Below are 19,705 nucleotides of genomic sequence, written 5' to 3' on the forward strand. Positions count from 1 at the left end.
AGTATAAGAAATGGAAAAGGCGCCTTGGAAGCAAAGCGTCCAAGAAGATTCAGTTCGAACACTGGGAGCTGCCGGCTGCTGTAGCAAGGTTGGAAGCCCATCACCAAGATCAGTCAACGTTAAAGTCAAAGCATTATCGAGGCATCGAAGCGGATAGTATACCGATGAAGCACTTTTGATCCTGACATTATTCAGCTGCATGATTCTAGTCATTTAACCCCGGCATAATAAACATGAAACATAAGAGGGAATCCTTGACCCAGCAGCAAGGCTTCACTGTTGCTCTGCCCAATCGTCCGCATACTTCTTCAGTCTGATGGTCTGGATCTTGATGAACCCAGTGGTGTCCTCGGGGCTGAAGTTCTCCAACGAGTCCATCGATGCCTCCTCCATGGAATACAGCTTCTCGCTGCTGCTTGTGCGGCCGAGGACGTATGCATTGCCCTTGAAGCAGCTCAAGCGGACCTCGCCGTTCACGTTCTGTTGGCTGAAGATCAGGGAATTCTCCACAAAGGTACGCTCAGGTGAGAAATCTGCAGTAGAAAGGGGGTGGGGACATTAGTACAGGCTTAAACCTGGAACAAAGCATCCATGGGATGGGACACGTGTAGAGGGTATTTATACGTACACATTCCGTTGTAGACTATAGAGAGCGTTAGTAATTTCCGATTAAAAAGGCGCATGTCATGACTTACGATAATTACTCCAGTTGTGCGTGACAAACTAAGAATGAAAACATTAGCTGTCCGTATAAAGACAATATAGGGACCGATGCGGGACTTACCTGATCCCGAAGAGCCCTAACTTGTCCATCGAGAACCAACCCCTCGAGATCAAGATGCGCGAGGCGAAGAATGGTCATAGCTGGGGACTGTGGATGAAGAGTTAGAAGCTGTAAATCTAATAATTGCCGTGTGAAAGAGACTGGTAGTTAACCCAGAAAGACCGGTTGAAATATATGATCTCCATCAAATCAACCAATGAAAGCTCAATGGAGATAACTTACGTCGTAACATCCGCGAGACTTCAAACCGATGAACCTGTTCTCAACAATGTCAATTCTGCCGATACCTAGGTCGCGGACACAAATGTCAGTAAAGGCTCAGACCCATTTTGAAAGGAAAATAGTACGTGACTTGATCTGAGGAAAGGGAACCTTTTACTTACCATGGACTTTTCCGACACGGTTCAGCTCCTTGAAAAGCTGCACAGAATCTGTGAACGTTCCCTGTGGCGTGACGACCTTGGTCGGGACACCCTTTTCGAAGCTGATGGTGATGTTGGTTGGCTCGTTGGGAGCTTTCAGCGGATCTTCGGTCATGGTCCACATGTCACTTGGAGGCTCCTGGTTCGGGTCTTCCAAAATGCCGGCTTCGTAGCTGCAGTGGGCGAGATTGGCGTCCATTGACCATGGCTTCGCTTTCGTCGATGTGACCGGTAGATTGTTCGCTGCAGCATAGTCGAGCAGATCGTTCCGGCCCTGAAATCGATTGAAGAATTTGGGGTCTCTCCACGGAGCGATGATCTTGATGGACGGCTGGATTGCGTAGAAGGCGAACTCGAAGCGAAGTTGGTCGTTGCCCTTGAAAGTTTAGAAACAACCAGACATGAAGACAGCAGAGTTGATTACCTTGGCGGTAGCACCATGGCTGACGGAGTCGCAGCCTTCACGCTGTGCCACTCGCATGAGAGATCGTGCAATCACCGGACGTGCAAGAGACGTGCCGAGCAGGTATCTTCCTTCGTACTGTAAGACCAGATCAGTTTCCGTGCCCCAGATGCAGGCCAAGAACGAATGCACCCACTTGAGCGTTGCACTGCACGGCCCTAAAGCACAACTCTTCTACAAACTCCTTCTGCAAATCCTCAATCACCATCTTGGTTGCGCCAATTGTGAGGGCCTTCTTCTCGACAGCAGCCCAATCCTCTTCTTGTCCAACGTTGGCGAGAAAGCAGACGACCTCATAGCCATCCTCTATAGCCCAATGATTAGTCCTTCTTGTTACATTGCGAAGATTCTCGGGCCATAATGATCTCACCGAGCAGCCACTTCAGAATACAGCTCGTGTCCAACCCGCCTGAGTCCCTAAGTCAGCAATAACACTCCAATGGGGCTTTCTGACTCAAATCATACCACTGTAGGCCTAGCTACTGTTAGCGAAAGCTCCCGTGGTTTTTGCTGGACTGTCACTTACCAAGCAGACTTTTCCCTTCGCCATGTTGTCAGAATGTGTTTTCAGTATGAGACGGGATCACCTGCAAGCGCGATAGAGCGGTAATCAAGGGATTCTAGTATTGACAACCCCTGCAAGAATTTCACAAATTTTCTTTCGACCCCACGTGAGGACCGAAACTTTTTGAGATTGTGGCGCATATGCAAGACTTAACATGATAAGGCGGTGTCTGGCCACTAGTAGCTTGGTTGGGTACTAACTAAGTCAAAAGAGGTCAGGCTGTGCGCGTCGCGAAAATCCTGTAAACATTTACCCTCCATAGACTCCGTCAACCGTGGCAAGCAAAAATTTCCTGAGGCAAGAGAAAACTCTGACAGCTCTGTGGGCAAAGATAAGCGACCTTGAGCAATTTTCCGGAGATGCAAAGAGATATACTCAGACGAGACTGCTGATAAAGGGCCGTGACACGGCGAGACCGACCCTCAGCACGTTCATTTAAACCTCATCCCAATGCTGAATGGTCAAATATCCTGATACGCGCCAGGGACCGAAATGATTTCTGCGGTGATCAGGATGAAAGGCACGAGATCCTTGCGTAGCTGGTCTGCTCTATCGTGGTCTCCCATGGCTCGCTCGACACTCTCTGACGGAAATTGGCATATTCTGAATTCGAGGTGTACGATCATTCTACAGTGGTTCTTGAAAGCGAGACCATAAGTTTTCCATTCCTCGACAAATCCATGCCTCTCACCAAACTGAGGTTGATGCCTTCAGTTTCTGCAGTATGAGGTTTGCTATTAATCGGGATACATGCAGATATTTTTCAGCTCCGCTCTATCCAAGATCTAGCGATATGACAATAGCCGAAGTCGTGTCGTCTCGACATCTATGAGATCCTTTTTTCCACATCGCACCGAATATCCCAGCATATAACGAGGGTTTAAACGTAGTAATTGGGGTCGACGAAACCAGAGCATACCCACGAATGGCGAGTAAGTTAGGCGTTAGGATCATCGCCTGGTCGTTCCAGCTCATAGAAGAGCAGGTAGACCTCACGCTGCATTGAGAGAACATCTGACAGCCTTGCCTCCTTGATTTTATCGTCTGAAATGCGCCACCACCGATCATTGGATTTTTTCCGTCGCCGGAACTTGCCTGGTATTGGGTCCTGTGTTCTAATCTGTTTCGACATGTGAGTGTCCGTTCTTTGTACTGGAGACATGGCACTGTCTTCTTGCGTCAACGGGCGTGCATCCTTGCCATCCATGCCGTTAGAATTTGGTCTGCTGTTCCCGGTTGATAGGGAGGCTGTCGACAGTGATGTAGTCGAGTTCCCATTAGGAGGTGCAGCGGACCCATTTAGGCCATCACCATGCGTGGCCTCGATAGTTGGACTAGGCGTGGCTGACGAAGCCAAGCTAGTATAGCGAGTAGCGATAGCATATGCACTGAACGGATCAGGGGTAGCGAAGGGAGCATACACATGATTCCTCCGGAAGGACTCGTAGTGTCCGCTATGATGGCTGCCTTTGTGACATACCACTCCCAGGAGTTTGTACCAATGTTCATTCAACAAACCCCCCAAGCGCAATCTTTGCGTATATGACACCTTGGCCATATTTTTGGTCGAATAGCTGCCTGGATCAAAAACTGAGCGAGACAAATGAATAGCAATCACCTTGGGGAACACGGTGATGCGGGTCATTTTTTTGATCTTGCTCTTTGGCGCCAAACTCGTGTCAGGCAAGATGACCCCCTCGGGCGCCTTCTCTGGGTCATCTCGTAGCGCTTGCTCGATCAGAGCAAGGTCTTTCTCCAACGCTGCCTGGTCCTTGTCCGTCGCGGCTGACGATAATTTAGTTTTCTTCCATTGTAGAGCATGCTTCAACCGGCATTTGTCGCATTTAAAATCATCGATTTCTTCACTTTTGAGAAGCATGTCGAAACAATTGTCTAATGAAGTAGCGCTCTTCTGAGGAACATTCAAGGTTAACGAGACGAAGGTTGTGACACTAGGTTTTGTCTCGAAGCCGCAGCGCTGGCATTGAATGTGGGATTCGATGCGACCTTCAAAGGGGAATCCCTCGCGAGCTCCTATCGTGACCTCTGTCATTGCTCGAGCTGTAGGAGATGGCTTGGAATCTGCAGAGGTATCTTCGGTATGTTCGGTCTGACTTGGGTTTGTAAACCTAAGGCGTGCCCTCTGTGCTGCATGGTATTCGTCGCAGAGCCGCTCGAGGACAATCTGTAGAAATTCCTGCGCATCTTGCTGATTCCGGCTAATGCGTGTATTGAACGCCCTCTCCAATGCCTCTATCATGGGTCTTGCACTAATGGTCTTCTTGTATATGGGACGCTCATTCAAAGCATCCAGCATCTCCTTCAACGCCTTAGTGACCGGACCCTTTTGCAGACCAACAACCCTGTCAGCTCTTTCACCCTTGCGCAGGACGGGAGGGGCGGATTCATAAATCTCGGGCCCATCAAGCTGTCTCCTATGCAATTCCTTGATCAGGTAAAGCCGGAGCTCGCCCAGTCCAGCGAGGGCCTGGAGGACCGAATTAATGAAGCAGTCGTTGGCCGGGTTGGACAGACCGATGATTGTGCGTTTGCGGCCATCGTTGGTATTGTAGGAATTCTCGCCGTCGATGAAGAAGGTCGGCCCAAAGACATAGAAGGCAGCAATTGCGGCAAGAGAGGCACCAGCCGCATACGCGACGACGGTGGCAGGCTTGTCAGGCATCCGGATTGTGTTCCGATGTCGGGGTCAAACCCATGGCGCTTGTGATGATGTGTGATCACGACATCAGGACGAAACGGGGGGGAGTCGTGTTGACGAGGAAAGCTGGTCAAAGGGCTACTGAGGCGAGGTGAAGGCTCTTTGAGAGAAGGTGAATTGAGGAGGCAAATCTGGGGGACGGGACAAGGGGGGGTTCCTCCGTATCTATCTTTTTTTTCGTAGGTGCTTCGGGTCGGGGCAGGTACAAATCAATGGCAAGCGGTAGGAGGAGTCGGACTGGTTATTATTAGTGGAGGGGAGTGCCTAGGTGCTAGCTCACAGGGGGCCTAGATCCTTGCAAGCCTTAGGTCGGAAGGACCCCGGCACGCACCCAAGCTTTCAAGTCGGGGAGCAAGTTGAAGTCGGGAACTCCTGCCCTTTCCATGGTCGCCCGGCAGGTACCCGCCTCCACCGCTAGGCCCAATTTTACTCGAGACTTATGCAGATGCACAAACTCAAGCTTCAACGCCTACTCCGAACAAACTGTAGAACTTCAACAAAATCCATCACTAAGTTCCTGGGGTTTTCAGAGGGACAACATGGACTTCTCCTAGTGTATTGGTGGCCTTATCGTTCGAGGTAGGTTTTGGGAGGTCATTGAGCAACATGAAACGCCGAGAAGACTTGGTCAGAAACCACTGTTACTCATCTGTCTCCAGCGCTTCATTCCCCTCAGGCTTGTTGGTTGTCTTCATGTTTTGCCCATGTGCAAGACATTCTGCACCTTGATCATACACGATCTGGACATCCTCTCCGAGAGCAGGCTCACCCACCTAGCGACTGTGTCTGAGAATGTCCACGACCAATGAATCCCCATATGTCCCACTGCCACAGACTGGCGACTTCATCAGACTTCTCGAATTAAACCCGGGGGAGCCCACTGACAACCTCGTTGGGAAATTTGTGGTACATGACCTCAAAGACGCGCAGCCTGAATACACGGCGACCTCGTACGTCTGCGGCGATGACAATCGCTCCCGTCACTACATACTCATGTCAGGCTCTAAGCTTGGGATCTACAAGAATGCGGATGAGGTCCTCAGGAGATTCCGCTCTGCGGCGAATATAACATACCTGTGGATTGATGTCGTCTGTATAGATCAGGAAAATGCAGTAGAGAAGGCTAGGGAAGTCACTCTGATGTACAAAGTCTATGAAAATGCCAGCAGGACCGTGATATGGCTAGGCCCTAGTGATCACGACGTCACAGCCGCGATTGATTATGCCAGGACGCTGGACGCTGGAAGATACCTTGACGAGTACACACCCACGGTGATGTACGCTGGATATGAGACACCCTACTTGCAGAACAAATCTCATATACTTGACGTCTTGGACACCCATCCACAGAAGGAGTCATTGATCAACTCCTGCGCAAAACTTCTCCTCCGACCCTGGTTTACACGCGTGTGGACCCAGCAAGAAGGCGCTTTGAGCTCTGACCCGGTGGTGGTTTGCGGTAAAGAAGCGATACCGTGGATTCAGATCTTTGCGTTGGCATGGCTATTCCAGCCTAGATCCACGATGCGTTGGCCTCAGTGGTTTCTCTCCACCAATCCCTCGGAGACATATGTTGAGCTTGAAGCGAATATGATGTTCATCCGGAGCATTCAGAAATATCGGCTTCGTGCGATGCAGATTGCGAACCATGCACCGCAAACACGAGAGGTTAGCCTACTACATGCCATGTACGATGCCACTCGGTTGAAATGCTATGATCCACGGGACAAGATTTATGCCATTCGAAATATTGCCACAGACTTGGCCGAGAATGATTGGGCACCTCAGCCGGACTACGTCACACCCTGGGAGGATGTCTACACCGATTTTGCGGTGCGGATGGCGGATAGGGGAGGACGCGAGGTGCTGGACTGGTCTGGAGTCTGTCAACAGGGAAAGCAATCAGGTCTGCCTTCTTGGGTGGTGGACTGGAGGTCGTACCCGTGGACACAGTATCTCGCCCATAACGAATGGTGTGCCGGGGGCAAAGTCTTTCGGCCAAAGGCGGAGAGAATACCCAAGAAAAAGCAGCGTTACCTGATGAAAATGCTCGAGGCTGCCAACCAGCCTAGGAAATCGCTGCGGTACGCTCTGTCAATCACAGTCATAATGCAGGACACCATTGTCTATCTCAGCGGTGTTGTCGAAAACGGGAAAACCTTTGATGGAATCGTAGATCTGCGTCAAGATGCACTAGCTTTGGATCAAACATCCCAGGATTTCGTCAAAGCCCTGCCCTCTCCAACATACATCGACTCCGAATTTGCCCTAGATGCTTACAACGCAACCCTTATTGCCAACACTACAGACGAAGACACCATTGCTTCGCCCTCCTATGTCACTTCTGGTGCACAGGAATGGCGCTCTTGGCTCTCCTCCAAGACAACCTCAGAGGACAACACCGAGACTAACGACAAAAATGTGTTTCCGAAATTCTATGAAGCAATTGATTCCATGGACACGTTCCAGTACAAACAGTTCTGCGTGTCTAGCTTCGGCTACTTCTGCCTTGTTCCAGATATGACCGAAACAACGGACGCCATCGCCATCGTCAAAGGGCTGGATATGCCGATCGTGCTTCGTCCTGTCAACGACTACTACGTGTACCTAGGGAAATGCTATGTCCACGGCATGATGGAATCGCAAGCTGGCACATTGATCGAGGAGTTTCGCGTCAAGTTTGATCCTAAAGAGGGAAAGGTTGTTGTGGGTAGACCCGAAGGTGATATTAGGAAGAATGGCTTTAAAATGGAGGCGGGAGAATATGTGAGGGTGTTGGGGAGCCTTGGGGAAAGGAAGATCGAGTTGATATGATGTTGGTGTTATCAGTTCGATGGGGCCGAATCCGTGTTGTTCCTATAATATTCGTTCATTGGGGAGTAAACACAGGCGTTTACCACTGGTGTTGGTGACATTGTAGCAGAAGCCAGCGTAAGATGACACTCAGGGGTGAATTGCTCAGGTCCAACAGACTACTTTTCATACCTAACACGAATCGACTGACGTTGAATGTGTAGAATGAACTGAACAAATGAGCTATGACGCCAGGGAACCAAGGGCTGAAAGTTGCAGGAGCCAATACTGCTGCAGGTCGAATACGAGACACGATGTAACATGGGAGAGGTGTAGAGTGACTCACGGGACAAGTCATATACAACGCCGATTTCAAACTTCGATGCCGACAGCTTGGAGCATTGCTTCTTCCTCGTCCGACATCCGGCCCGCCATGAAGGTCGTGGTAGAAGAATGCAACCCCGAATGGGCGGTCCAGTTCCAGCAAATCAAAGAAGAGTTGGAGGAAATCCTCAGAGGGGTCAATTACTTGGGCATCGAGCATGTGGGAAGCACGTCCGTCCCAGGATTGGTCGCCAAACCCGTCATCAACCTCTCTATCATCAGCAGCCGAGCCGACGTGCAGGCGGCCATTGATGCATTGACGTCAAAGGGAGGATATGTCTATGAAGGCGAAATGGGGATTCCAGATCGCCACGCCTTTCGAAAACTCGGGGCGTTCCCAACGAGGCATCTCTATGTTTCCGTGGACAGGTGCCAGTCGATCAGAAATCAACTGGGAGTGCGGGATATTTGTCGCAGCGACCCCGCTGTTCGAGACGCCTATGGCTGGACGAAACTCGAGCTGGTCCAGCGAGAATGGAGGGACGTCGACCAATATTGCGAGGCCAAGAACGATATTCTCGTCTGGGTGCTGGAGAAGGCCGGGATGAGCAGCGAAGAACGGGAGCAAGTGAGGCAACTGACCACGACGGCGACCTCCTAGTGGCAGTCACCCGCCGTTTGAACGGGACGTTTCTTTCTCGTACCTCTGGTCGAAGTGCGGAGTTCTGCTGATCCACTTCTTTTTAGAGTAAAAGGAAACGACATGGACCGCTCTAAGTACTCTGAGAATCCAAGGGGGTGGAGTTAAAGCGAACCTCTACCTACATAGCTCGCTAGGTACCCTAGACATCAGGTCGTTGTGGCGATCGAACAGACGAGAGTAGATCTCGCCTGGCTATCTTATCGATACATGCACAGCAAATGCATGGGTGGGAGTTGTAAGGGGTTTACCTATGCGCGGTGATGATTCTCGAAGAATCGATATAGGAAAGTCTGTCGCTAGCAAGGTCTGGGTCCGCGTCATCATGCGTACAGTGTGGGACAATTTGAGAGTTCGAGGACAGAATGGCCGACGGAAGCAACGATGGATAGCGATGGAATTGCTGAGTGGGATGGAGAAAGACGGTGGTGATGGTTGAGACCTGGCGAATGAGTGAATTTTCCCTCTTGATGGACGAAGCGGCGGGAAAATTCTGCGGAGGGGAAAAAAGACCAACGAACCTTGTGTACTTGGTAACGTTTCACTCATGCATGTCGCAGACACGGTATTTTCGTTCGGGGCGAAGGTTGCAGGCATTGGGGCACCCTGGGCATGCCTGGGGCACCATGGCGGGCTGCAATAGGCTGACAATGGGCGTGGAGGCAGCTAACTAGCCGAAGGATTCGGCGGCGGCCAATGGGGGCATAGGCGTACAGGATCCATGTTCCAGGGGCACGCGTCTTGGCTGCCATCATAGGTCAGTGGGTGCAATGGCTGCTAGCGAGAAGATTCTCAATCGGGGGGTTGAAACACAACAGTCGCTACGAGGTACAATCTCGCAGTCCCCGTTCTGAAACAACGCACCCTCATCTTTTGTACGTTATCATCATTCCTCTTCTCTCACCACCCCAGCATATTCCAGTTTTATTTCCCCTTTCTCTTAGACACACGTCCTTTCACGTGTCTTTGTCGTTCGCTAGGTATCCCCGACTTGAGCCCCTTCTTCGGCCGATTCCTTTGTTCCTCAATCGGCACATTTTTGTTCCCAGATATACATAGACGTCAACCCCAAGTGCGCTGGTCGGCGAGGTTGCTTTCAATCGTTATCTTATGCAAACTCGCCTGTAAATCTTGCTTTGCAGAGACGCAAACCCAGCAAAAGCACCATGTCGGCCGTTCAGGGACTCTTTCCACGTCAAACCTCGTTCGCTCCCAATTCCGATCTATCAAAAGGAGAGCAGGTCCTCCAATTGATTGCTAATCCTTTTCAAGCTTCAGTACGAACACTCCCAGAGCCGGAAATGTGAATCTTTCGCTGACCTTTTCCAGCTTCAAACAGGTGCCTTTTGGGCTTCCCTTGCAACTTCACTAGGACTCAGTGCCGGTCTCGCTCTCCTATTTTGCCTCATCCGACCTCGAAACAATGTCGTCTATGCCCCAAGACTGAAAAATGCAGACAAAGATCATGCCCCTCCTCCATTGGGGAAGGGGTTGTTTAGTTGGGTCGCGCCTGTCAGGAAAGCATCAGAACCGTTTCTGATGGAGAAAATCGGCATGGATGCGGTTGTCTTCCTGCGTTTCACCCGGATGCTGCGCAACATGTTCCTGGTTTTGGGTATTATCGGCATTGTCGTCATGATTCCCGTAAACATCACACAAGGGAACAAGGCAATCACACATGGTCTGAACGCCTTCGCCATCATGACGCCCTTGTTCATATTTGGTGAGGGGCTATGGGCTCAAGTGGTCGTGGCATGGTTGATCGATTTGGTGGTGATATACTTTCTCTGGCACAATTACCGTCGAATCCATCACCTGCGACGAGTCTACCTGGAAAGCCCCGAGTATCAGAGAAGTCTACATGCTCGGACAATATTAATTCGAGATATCCCGGCCACTCTCCGAAGCAACGAAGGCATCGCTCGAATCACGGACGAAGTTAATCCGACCAGCACTGTTCCAAAAACGACCATTGGACGCAACGTGAAGGTATTACCAGAGTTGATTGAGGAACATGAGGAAGCTGTCAGGGAACTAGAGTCTATTCTGGCGAAATACTTGAAGAATCCAGACAAGCTGCCACCAAACCGACCAACGATCAAGGCGCCCAGCAAATACAGAGGTCAGACAACGAATGGCAAGGTCGACGCCATTGACTATCTCACCGACCGTATCCGAGCCCTCGAGATGGAAATTAACGATATCCGAGACCGCGTGGACAATCGTGATGCTATGTCTTACGGCTTTGCCAGCTGGGATCAGATTTCCGAAGCACATACAGTTGCATTCCTGGCACGGGGCAAACGCCCTCAGGGCGCCAAGATTCGCCTAGCACCGAGACCCAACGATCTTATTTGGGATAATTTAAAACTCTCTCGAGGATCGCGCAAGAGCAAGCGGGTGATGAACGGCATCTGGATCGCCGTCCTGACAGTCGTCTGGACTCCAATCAACGCCGGGATAGCGATCTTCCTCTCCAACTTGTCAAACCTGGGTCTCGTTTGGCCCGCCTTCAAAACTCAGCTGGAAGCGCACCATGCAGCCTGGTCTATCGTACAGGGTATTGCCGCTCCGGCGATTACTTCGCTCTTTTATCTTCTGCTTCCGAGCATCTTTCGGCGCCTTCAGGTCCGTGCCGGAGATGTGACCAAAACCGATCGAGAACGACACGTCTTTCGGAACTTGTACTCCTTCTTCACCCTGAACAATTTGATTGTATTTTCCATCTTTTCAGCTGTTTGGCAATACGTGACGATTGTGATCCAGTACAACAAACAAAGCAACGACCTCTGGGACTCTCTGCGAAAAGGCCAATTCTTCCTTGTGATCACAACCACGCTCTGCCAGATCTCACCATTTTGGGTTACTTGGATCCTTCAGCGAACTCTGGGCGCCGCTACTGATCTAGCCCAGCTGTGGCAGCTAACCTACACCTGGTTTGCGAGAACATTCTTGGCTCCAACTCCCCGACAGAACATCGAGTGGACCAAACCTCCAGCCTTTGACTATGCCAGCTACTACAACTATTTCCTTTTCTACACCACGGTGGCCCTTTGTTATTCTACCCTACAGCCGATTGTGCTTGTTGTTACCGCATTATATTTTGTGATCGACGCATTTCTGAAGAAATACCTTCTCATGTATGTGTTTATCACCAAGACCGAATCTGGCGGTCAATTTTGGACGACTATGTTCAACCGAATCATATTTGCCACGATGCTTTCCAATGTTGTTATTGGCGTGGTCGTCAAAGCCAGAGGAGAATGGACCCTTGTTGCGGCAATTGCACCATTGCTAGTCATCATGCTTGCTTTCAAATGGTATTGTATGAAGACTTTCGATTTGGACCTGAAGTACTACTCTCGAGGTGGTATGCACGATCAAGAACGTATGGCGGCGGACGCCAAGCCCAGGGACGCGGAGAAGGTCTCGTCCAAGTTTGGTCATCCAGCCTTGTACCAACCGCTCATGACACCGATGGTGCATGCCAAGGCCCAACATGTCCTCGCAGAGATCTATCGAGGCCGATTACAGTCTGACGGAGGACAATCCATGGCCTTCTCAGACATAGCCATGCAACCCATGAGCCAGGCGAGCAAGCCGGCCCAGGATGTTCCCTTTGAGTTTGTCCCTGAGGCTCAACAGGACTTCCAATTCTACAAAAATCGCGAGGATTTCCGCGAGGATGCAGGTGATATGCTCTCCACTTCGCGAAGCCAAACACCAGCCTCGTCGTTCGTCGGCCAAAAGGATTCTTCGCCATCAAGTTCCAGGGACACGAGTCCTGCGCCTGAGGTGGTAACACAACAACAGACGACTGTCCATCGCAAGCAGTTCGATCAATCCAACGTTCCTAGCCAGCTCAGACCTTCTCCTGCGATCACCCCTGATGGCTCCAGCGGAGGCCTAGGGCCACGTCATGGTCCGTACACAGATCCATATGACGACAGGACAAACTTGCTAGGAGGTGTGGGCGATGTCAGAACACCGAATGGCGAGTTCATGTCTCTGGACCGGTGGCGGACGCCGGTGGGGAGTCGGGATGGAAGCGAAGCCGACGTTTATCGAGACGTGACCCCCAGGGAAGAGCTGAATACGAATTATGATTATTTCCGAGAGAGACGGTGAGAGAGGTTGGCGGTTTGGGTTGTATATCTCGGAAAAACTGTACTTTGATAGATTCAAAACCTTCCACATAGAGAAAAGTGCATTTATGAAGATACGAAACTGGCACATGATTGTGATGACTTAGAGATGGAAAAATGAAGACTCCATTTGAAACCCATTGAATCGCTCCAGAGTCATTTAAACAGAATATACATGGAAGAAGAGGATTGCCTTCCTCCTTCGTAGCCCAGAATGCTAAGTAATTCTAGCCTTTCCTCAGGATGAATGAACGGTTCAAAACCTGCAAAGTCCCTTGAGATCGACCGAACAGGGCGAAAGGAGCGGGGACGGATGATTCTTCTATGTAGCCATGTACGTGCTACTTGGTACATAGCGTGAGCGCATGTTCCTTCGTCAGGATCGTTGCAAGACAGTAAGACGGTCGTCCATGCACGATGTGTGGAGCACACACATGGGTCTTGGTCTAGCTCCGTGCAGAGCCGGCCATACTCCTGGAGACTCAGCCCGGATTCATCGCATGATGTGATTGATAGTCGGAAGGAATCCGCGTGTACTTGTACACCACGGGAGGCTGCTTGTAGGCCCAGGCGCGCGGCGGGGCGAAGGCGACGTTGCTACCGTTGCTACTGCCATGACCATATGTCATGGATGGTATTCCATGCTGGGGTGACGGCGGCGGCGGCGGCGGTGGCCGGAGAAGCTACTGCAGCTCCTCGTCCGTCATTGGATTCGGGATCCTGATCAGGCTGGCGATGCAGAAAAACATGACGGCCGTGTTGGCAGCGTAGACGATGGCGTAGACCATGCAGAACAGGTCGTACGGTTCCATGTTGAACCAGTCGAAAACCATGATGAAAGCCAGCCCCAGCATCGAGCGGGCGAGGAATGCCACGATCAGGACAGTCGAGTATCTCCGGTACTTGTGGATGCCACTGTGGTATTTGGCGTCGCCGACGGTGGTAAGGCCCAGCGCGATGGTTGTCCCGTAGATTCCGGCCACGGTCATCACGCCGTAGACTCCGATTGACACACCGATGAGGATCGTGTTGGCCATGGTGAGGATGTGGCAAGCGTCTGGGTCTTCGCTGCTGGAAGGGTCGAGTGCGTTGACCAGAAAGTTCTTGTGGGCGAAATCGACGCCGAGGCCAGCGAGGAAGGCGAGCAGGGACAAGATGACAATTATCCATCGCGCGGTTTGCCCAATTACCCGTAAACCACCCCGCTGAGCTACATTGCCCAGCTGTGCCGCCTCCTCACAGCTTGCGAAGATCGAGATGAAGAGCCAAAATTCGGCTATGCTCTGCGGCTTGTCTCGCACTTCTTCTGCCCACAGGTACACGAAAAGCAAAGTCGGCCGACCCTGGAGATGAATCGCCTGTGCTGCAACATCGACAGTGTTACCCTCGGGATGTATTTCATTGCAAGGACTCGCTGAGCCTCTCGGTCGCAAGTTGCTGAATAGATCCATTTCGCATTCCTCTCGGATACAAACGAGTAGCACTTGAGAATGATGAATGTCGGACTGGGGTATGACAACAGAGAAGTTGGGAATGGCGCACTGGAAGCCGCCAGAGCAGCAACTGCGTCCTTATCGGTGAGGTTCCGGGATACATTGGCAAATATTAGTATCTTCCCAATGCCACAAGGGATGGCCACAGAAGCAGGGTTGTCGGGCTGAACATCGCTTGAGCGAGGTATGACCCGTACCGACTCAACCTCGAGCGACCTGGTTCGGCAGGTCGACAAGCAAGTGTTTGACAAGTACTCCAAGCTAAACGGCGTGTTTCCTTCGCCCTCTGTATGATTCGTGGTGACCGAGGCTGGGGAGTTTTAGACCCTCGAAAACACGAGGTTTGCCCAGGCCCAGACCTTTCTCGCCGAACTTACCAACAACCCGGGCTTCGTCGTCGCTTATTTCAAACCATTAGAGTTTAGCCAGACTTGAAACATAAAAGATGGCTAGAAGGTCAGTTGCCGGAGATTCCAAGGCTTCGACCGTTAAGAGAGGGACAGTTTTAATCATTATATCAAAAGGGAGCAGGAGTTGGTGCAGTAATCTCTGCTCTTTGTCGATACTCGCCTGATCCATCTGTCCAGTAATCATCTCGTCTTGGCTGGTGAGTCCAGAGCAAAGAGGATGAATTTCCAAGCACTGCTCACCAGATTTGGTCGATGAGTGGCATTTTGTAAGGGTTGATTCAAGCTAGCCTTCGACTGAGCGAGGTTTGGGAGCCACTTGAGCAGCTGAGTTGGAGATAACGAGTCCAGACAAGTATTTCACGCATCCCAGATGGTAGGGACCATTGGGATCATCTGACCCGCGAGGTCTGGCTGCTTCTTGGGGGGAAGCAATTGCAGGCGACACTGGGTGTGCACAAACACGGAGCAGAGCCACGTGACTTCCGCATGCAGTATTGAGGTATGTCCTTTGTATTCAGATAGCATAAATAGGGAGACCTCCTCAGAGCCATCTGGGAGTCTTCCATCCGTCTTTAGTATATCCAAATGCTCCCATTGGTATATTCAAGACGAGCCCGGGTATGTGTTCTCTGAAAAGGAGCGAAACTGTCAATGAGACTAAAAGAAGGGGCGAGATGAAACCAAGAGTTGCTAGTACTAATAAGGCTAGTATAGGCTTGGCATATTTCGGCTGTGTCGAGGGTCGTTCACCTTTTGGCGCTGTGGACCGAATGGCTTTTACAGGTTCTCAAGCGATTGCTTCGCAGGCAACAGGCAACGTGGCTGCCCGGACTCGACACGAGACATCGCGCAGGTCAAAGCCTGCCCAAATCTGACCGAAGGGCCTGAAGCTGGCATCCGTGGGACAGCATCCGGCTGGGAGTGAGGCTGCTGATCACGCACCAACTCGCAGTGCTAAGGTCTGCACCCTTCACGAACATAGACAGAGATCACCCAAGGCTGCTCGTTGGTATCTTTGCGGCCGGCGAATGTGATGATATTCCCATTGTAGGTCTTCAGCTTGACCCCAAATTTTCTTGTATGAAAAGCTGCTGGAAGTCGCTCTCATGTTACTGTATGCCTTTGCTACAAGTATTTCCCCTTCGCCGCTAGTTGTGCGTATCCAAGCAGGTGCGTCAGCCTCGTGGCCCAACTCATCAAAGAAATGCATCCCTTTCAATGGAACTTGGGCGCAGACGTGGACACGCAGTAGCGCGTGCCCTGCAACGACTTTTGCACAGCTCCACCCAATGGAGGCATTGCACTAACTTGAGCAAGCCGTCTGGGTTAACTATCTGCATAACGACTTTTGCGACGGCCAATAGAATTGTCTTTCAAGGAGCCTATGATATTTTGCTGCCCGTGAGAGCCAAAGTCTACAAGATATATGTATTTCTCCCGCTTGTCTGCACTTGTGCTGTCTTTCTACCACCCCATTCTCAGCCGTTCCAATGGAGCCTGGCAAGCGATTTCACCCTCACACGCCCAAGGAGTGGGAAGAAAAGATTCGGCCTGCGTTTACAGACCTCTACCATGTCCAAGGCAAAAAACTGTCCGATGTTGTAGACATCATGAAGAGTCGAGGTTTTCGTGCTGAGTGCGTATGTTCTACTGGCAGGGACTGTCGAGCTAATTCATCCTCAAGACAATGCCATTACAAGACGTACGTAAAGAAATGGGGTCTAGACAAGAAGAATAAGGCAAACCAATGCCTGCGCTCCTTCGTTAGACTGACAGGGCTAACTCCTCGGGCTCAGGAAATCGATATGGTGTTTGCTTTTCAAAAGCTCCAGAGTAAACACGGGAAGGACACTGTATTCAAGATCCGAGGACGCGACCGCAGCCATCGTGCTGTTGAAAAGTACTGGAAGCGCAGGGGTGTCAACCCAGCACAACTTGCCGACATCCCCAAGACTCCTCCCTGTGTAGCATACCGTACACCAAGCCCGTGCCCAGGAAAGGATGGCCTCGCTGACGTCGCTCGGGAACATGCCACTTTAGACAACGATTGGACCATGGCTCCTGTTTCCTCACCCAGCAGTCCACCCAGTCCTATTGCCTCCCTAAGAGCGCGAGATTTCTCAACCGAAGGTCCTTGGGTCGAATTGACCTCCGCATGCCAATCATTCGGCTTACGCTCCCTTCGCTCTCCAGAACTCTCTGGATCTCATGAGCAGATCTTGTTTTACGCCAAGAGATGTTTTGAAAGGAGCGTTGAACATGTTAATTGCAAAAAAGAAGCCCAGTCTTTGGGGATCAACGCGAAGGCCCTCCCTCTGTTCTGGCGCAAATGGCTTCAGTTTGACTCGGCATTCTATCACAATCTGTCCGACGCTCATGTGAAGGTCTCTTACATTGACGTATTTAATGTCATACCTGATCTGGTGAGGGAGGATGATCCGGATCTTGTGATGTGTTTGCTGCTATTGATGACCTGCAGCAGACCGTTGGAATCTAACAAAATGTCGAGAATGGTGGAGGTGATCGCTCACCTGTTCAATGAGATTGCAAACCAAATGAACAATGCGACCAAGGGTGCTCATCCACTAACTACCCTTCTACAACACATCACTAGATACCTCACGGATAGCACCACCGCTGGGTCTGCTAGTGTGCGTACAATATTGGAGAGAATTCTATTGGTTGGCAAGGATGTGACGGCCCAAGGTCACGGACACGAGAGGTTTCAGACACAGGTCATCACCAGCTCTCTCTGCAGTCTTTCCTTTTGTCCCGGGGACGCCAGTACGGCCCTTTCATACGCCAAACAGCTGCAACACATCAACCTATGCAGGCCTGTAGGCTACGGTCTCGATGCCTGGCTCTCGACGTATGACCAGCATCGGACAGCGTCGTACCATGTCGGAATTGGAAATCTAGAAGAAGCTAGCACCATGACCGAGGTCGGACTCCAAATGTGTACCGAGCTCAAATACGATTCGAAAGTCCGCACCGAGCTACGATCACAATTTCTGTTCCTCCAAGGCATTATAAGACAAGGAAACTTACAAATGTTGGAAGCGCTCGACTCTCTTAACGAAGCCCTGGGTATCAGACTGGCGCTTTTTGGAGCCGGTGATCATTTGGCTACGGCAATGGCATCATTGATGAGAAAGATTGAATCCCAATACAGGGTGGAAGCACTTGAAACTTGAAGCCCAACCTTGGTCCTTTATGCGATGGAGCAGGAGAGTGTGGCGAGTTGATGATCGATTGAAGAAGCTGTCCATAGAGATAATACGGAGTACGTCGACCAACTATGACCGCCACGATTTTCACCTCTGGATCCTTCAAACACCAAATTCCTTTTTATTTTCCTCAACCCATTGGTGGAATCTAGTAGGTTGTCTTCCGCCATACTTCTGAATATTGGCGACTGCCTCCTCATATCTAGGGCCTTCATAGTGGCCTCCATCATTTTTCCCATCTTCCACCCTCTTCTTGAGCATCGCGATCAGCTGCCGCGCTGCAGGCTCCGGCAAGTGGGCAACTTTCATAAAGAAGTCCACACCTCCTTGTTCGTCCAGTCGGGTTAGTTTGATGTCCTTGCCGATCACCCTGCCAATGACATCTGCCGCCTCCCCCTGGGATATGATCTCAGGTCCACAAAGTCGAATCACGTTTCCATCAACAGCCCGAGGCCCCCTGGCGACGACGGTTCCACAGACTCTGCCGATGTCTCCAGGCGATATCCAATCAAACAGCGCCTCGGGATATGCAATTTCAATCTCGCCGTGCTGGACCATCGTCTTCCACCGCAGCGAGTTACTTGCGAAAGACCCAGGTCGGACGGCCACGTACCCGTCTGATCCAAACACTTCGCCCAGATTGATCTCGACCCGGCCATGTCCCCAGGCGATGAAATTGCTTGGCGAAATGCTCTCCATGCTCAGGTTGTCAGGGACAGTGTAGCTGCTCAGAAAGACGACGAAATCGATCCCGGCCGACTTGAGTGTGACGATGGCGGATTTCATGTGATCAGGGGTCCCAAAGATCAGGTAGATGAAGGCACGCTTCGCTCCAGTCTTGGTCACAGCAGCGTGGACAGTGTCGGGTTTTGTGAAGTCAGCGTAGACCCTCTCGAAGCCTGCCTCTTGCTCTTGTTCGGTGTTGAGCCCTGGGATCGCCTTTTCCGGATCTCGCATCGCCAGGAAGACCTTGACACCCTGTTCTCGGGCGGCCCGAGCGGCAGCCGAGCCAACGTGGCCAGTCGGACCAAAGATGATGATCCTCGCATCGTTCTCTGTAGAGGAGGACATTCTGGATTACCCGGTCCTGAGTTCGAGGCAGCTGCTCACACTCACAGGGACGGGAGGTCAGAGGTTGATGTGAGATTCAGAGTATCATTGATAGTACTACCGGTAGTAATTACAACTAGGTAGAAGCCCCCTCGATATACATATGAAGGAACTTTCCCCGCTTCCATGGGGATATGGGGTTGTTGTATACTAAACCTGGTAACTCCGGGACGCATAACCCTTATCTCCGATATGGCGAGCCTGCCATGCACTTGATGGATCAGTCCTGCTCGTTCTCAGGATTAAATATTCTAAACCGGTCCCGATTTCAGACACACCACGGATGATGTGATTCCCTTCCCCGACTTCTCCTTAGCCCCAATTCACAATATCAGTACCGCAGTACATTTTCGGTGTGATTGGATCTTGAACGGTTAGCCACGGCGGCGAACTTTTTGGTGCGGCAATGCCACGGGGACCTTTCTCAAAGCAGGCGTTTTTCTCAGCCGGCGCCCCGCCTAAGTTCATGACACGTGCTAGGCGTCAAACTGCCAGCCTTACTTTACGGACAAGCTCGCATGAATCTCTTTTCGCTTCTTTACACTTTTCA

The 19,705-nt window shown here is 51.1% G+C and overlaps 8 protein-coding genes across 8 annotated transcripts; 4 read left to right on the forward strand and 4 right to left on the reverse strand.

The window, feature by feature from the left end:
* Positions 1-273: 273 nt before the first annotated feature.
* Positions 274-2,219, reverse strand: A1O5_09488 (argininosuccinate synthase; the record flags this gene model as incomplete). The annotated part of the gene is made up of 11 exons (XM_007750067.1): positions 274-533; positions 629-643; positions 696-723; positions 785-871; positions 1,007-1,071; positions 1,168-1,582; positions 1,631-1,747; positions 1,806-1,975; positions 2,040-2,078; positions 2,135-2,144; positions 2,196-2,219. The coding sequence occupies 11 exons, from the start codon at positions 2,217-2,219 to the stop codon at positions 274-276; spliced, it is 1,230 nt and encodes a 409-aa protein (XP_007748257.1).
* A 952-nt stretch (positions 2,220-3,171) lies between these two features.
* Positions 3,172-4,917, reverse strand: A1O5_09489 (uncharacterized protein; the record flags this gene model as incomplete). The annotated part of the gene is made up of 1 exon (XM_007750068.1): positions 3,172-4,917. The coding sequence occupies one exon, from the start codon at positions 4,915-4,917 to the stop codon at positions 3,172-3,174; it is 1,746 nt and encodes a 581-aa protein (XP_007748258.1).
* An 828-nt stretch (positions 4,918-5,745) lies between these two features.
* On the forward strand, positions 5,746-7,767 carry A1O5_09490 (uncharacterized protein; the record flags this gene model as incomplete). Its single annotated transcript, XM_007750069.1, has 1 exon — positions 5,746-7,767. The coding sequence occupies one exon, from the start codon at positions 5,746-5,748 to the stop codon at positions 7,765-7,767; it is 2,022 nt and encodes a 673-aa protein (XP_007748259.1).
* Positions 7,768-8,179: 412 nt separating this feature from the next.
* A1O5_09491 (uncharacterized protein) lies at positions 8,180-8,731 on the forward strand (the record flags this gene model as incomplete). Its single annotated transcript, XM_007750070.1, has 1 exon — positions 8,180-8,731. One exon carries the CDS (start codon positions 8,180-8,182, stop codon positions 8,729-8,731), a length of 552 nt encoding a protein of 183 aa, XP_007748260.1.
* A 1,205-nt stretch (positions 8,732-9,936) lies between these two features.
* On the forward strand, positions 9,937-12,898 carry A1O5_09492 (uncharacterized protein; the record flags this gene model as incomplete). Its single annotated transcript, XM_007750071.1, has 2 exons — positions 9,937-10,047; positions 10,100-12,898. 2 exons carry the CDS (start codon positions 9,937-9,939, stop codon positions 12,896-12,898), a joined length of 2,910 nt encoding a protein of 969 aa, XP_007748261.1.
* Positions 12,899-13,598: 700 nt separating this feature from the next.
* A1O5_09493 (uncharacterized protein) lies at positions 13,599-14,366 on the reverse strand (the record flags this gene model as incomplete). The annotated part of the gene is made up of 1 exon (XM_007750072.1): positions 13,599-14,366. One exon carries the CDS (start codon positions 14,364-14,366, stop codon positions 13,599-13,601), a length of 768 nt encoding a protein of 255 aa, XP_007748262.1.
* Positions 14,367-16,308: 1,942 nt separating this feature from the next.
* A1O5_09494 (uncharacterized protein) lies at positions 16,309-18,012 on the forward strand (the record flags this gene model as incomplete). The annotated part of the gene is made up of 2 exons (XM_007750073.1): positions 16,309-16,454; positions 16,503-18,012. 2 exons carry the CDS (start codon positions 16,309-16,311, stop codon positions 18,010-18,012), a joined length of 1,656 nt encoding a protein of 551 aa, XP_007748263.1.
* Positions 18,013-18,147: 135 nt separating this feature from the next.
* On the reverse strand, positions 18,148-19,116 carry A1O5_09495 (uncharacterized protein; the record flags this gene model as incomplete). Its single annotated transcript, XM_007750074.1, has 1 exon — positions 18,148-19,116. One exon carries the CDS (start codon positions 19,114-19,116, stop codon positions 18,148-18,150), a length of 969 nt encoding a protein of 322 aa, XP_007748264.1.
* Between the last annotated feature and the right edge of the window lie 589 nt (positions 19,117-19,705).

This window comes from Cladophialophora psammophila, assembly GCF_000585535.1.
Source record: "Cladophialophora psammophila CBS 110553 chromosome Unknown aczJe-supercont1.16, whole genome shotgun sequence".
Taxonomy (NCBI): Eukaryota; Fungi; Ascomycota; class Eurotiomycetes; order Chaetothyriales; family Herpotrichiellaceae; genus Cladophialophora; species Cladophialophora psammophila.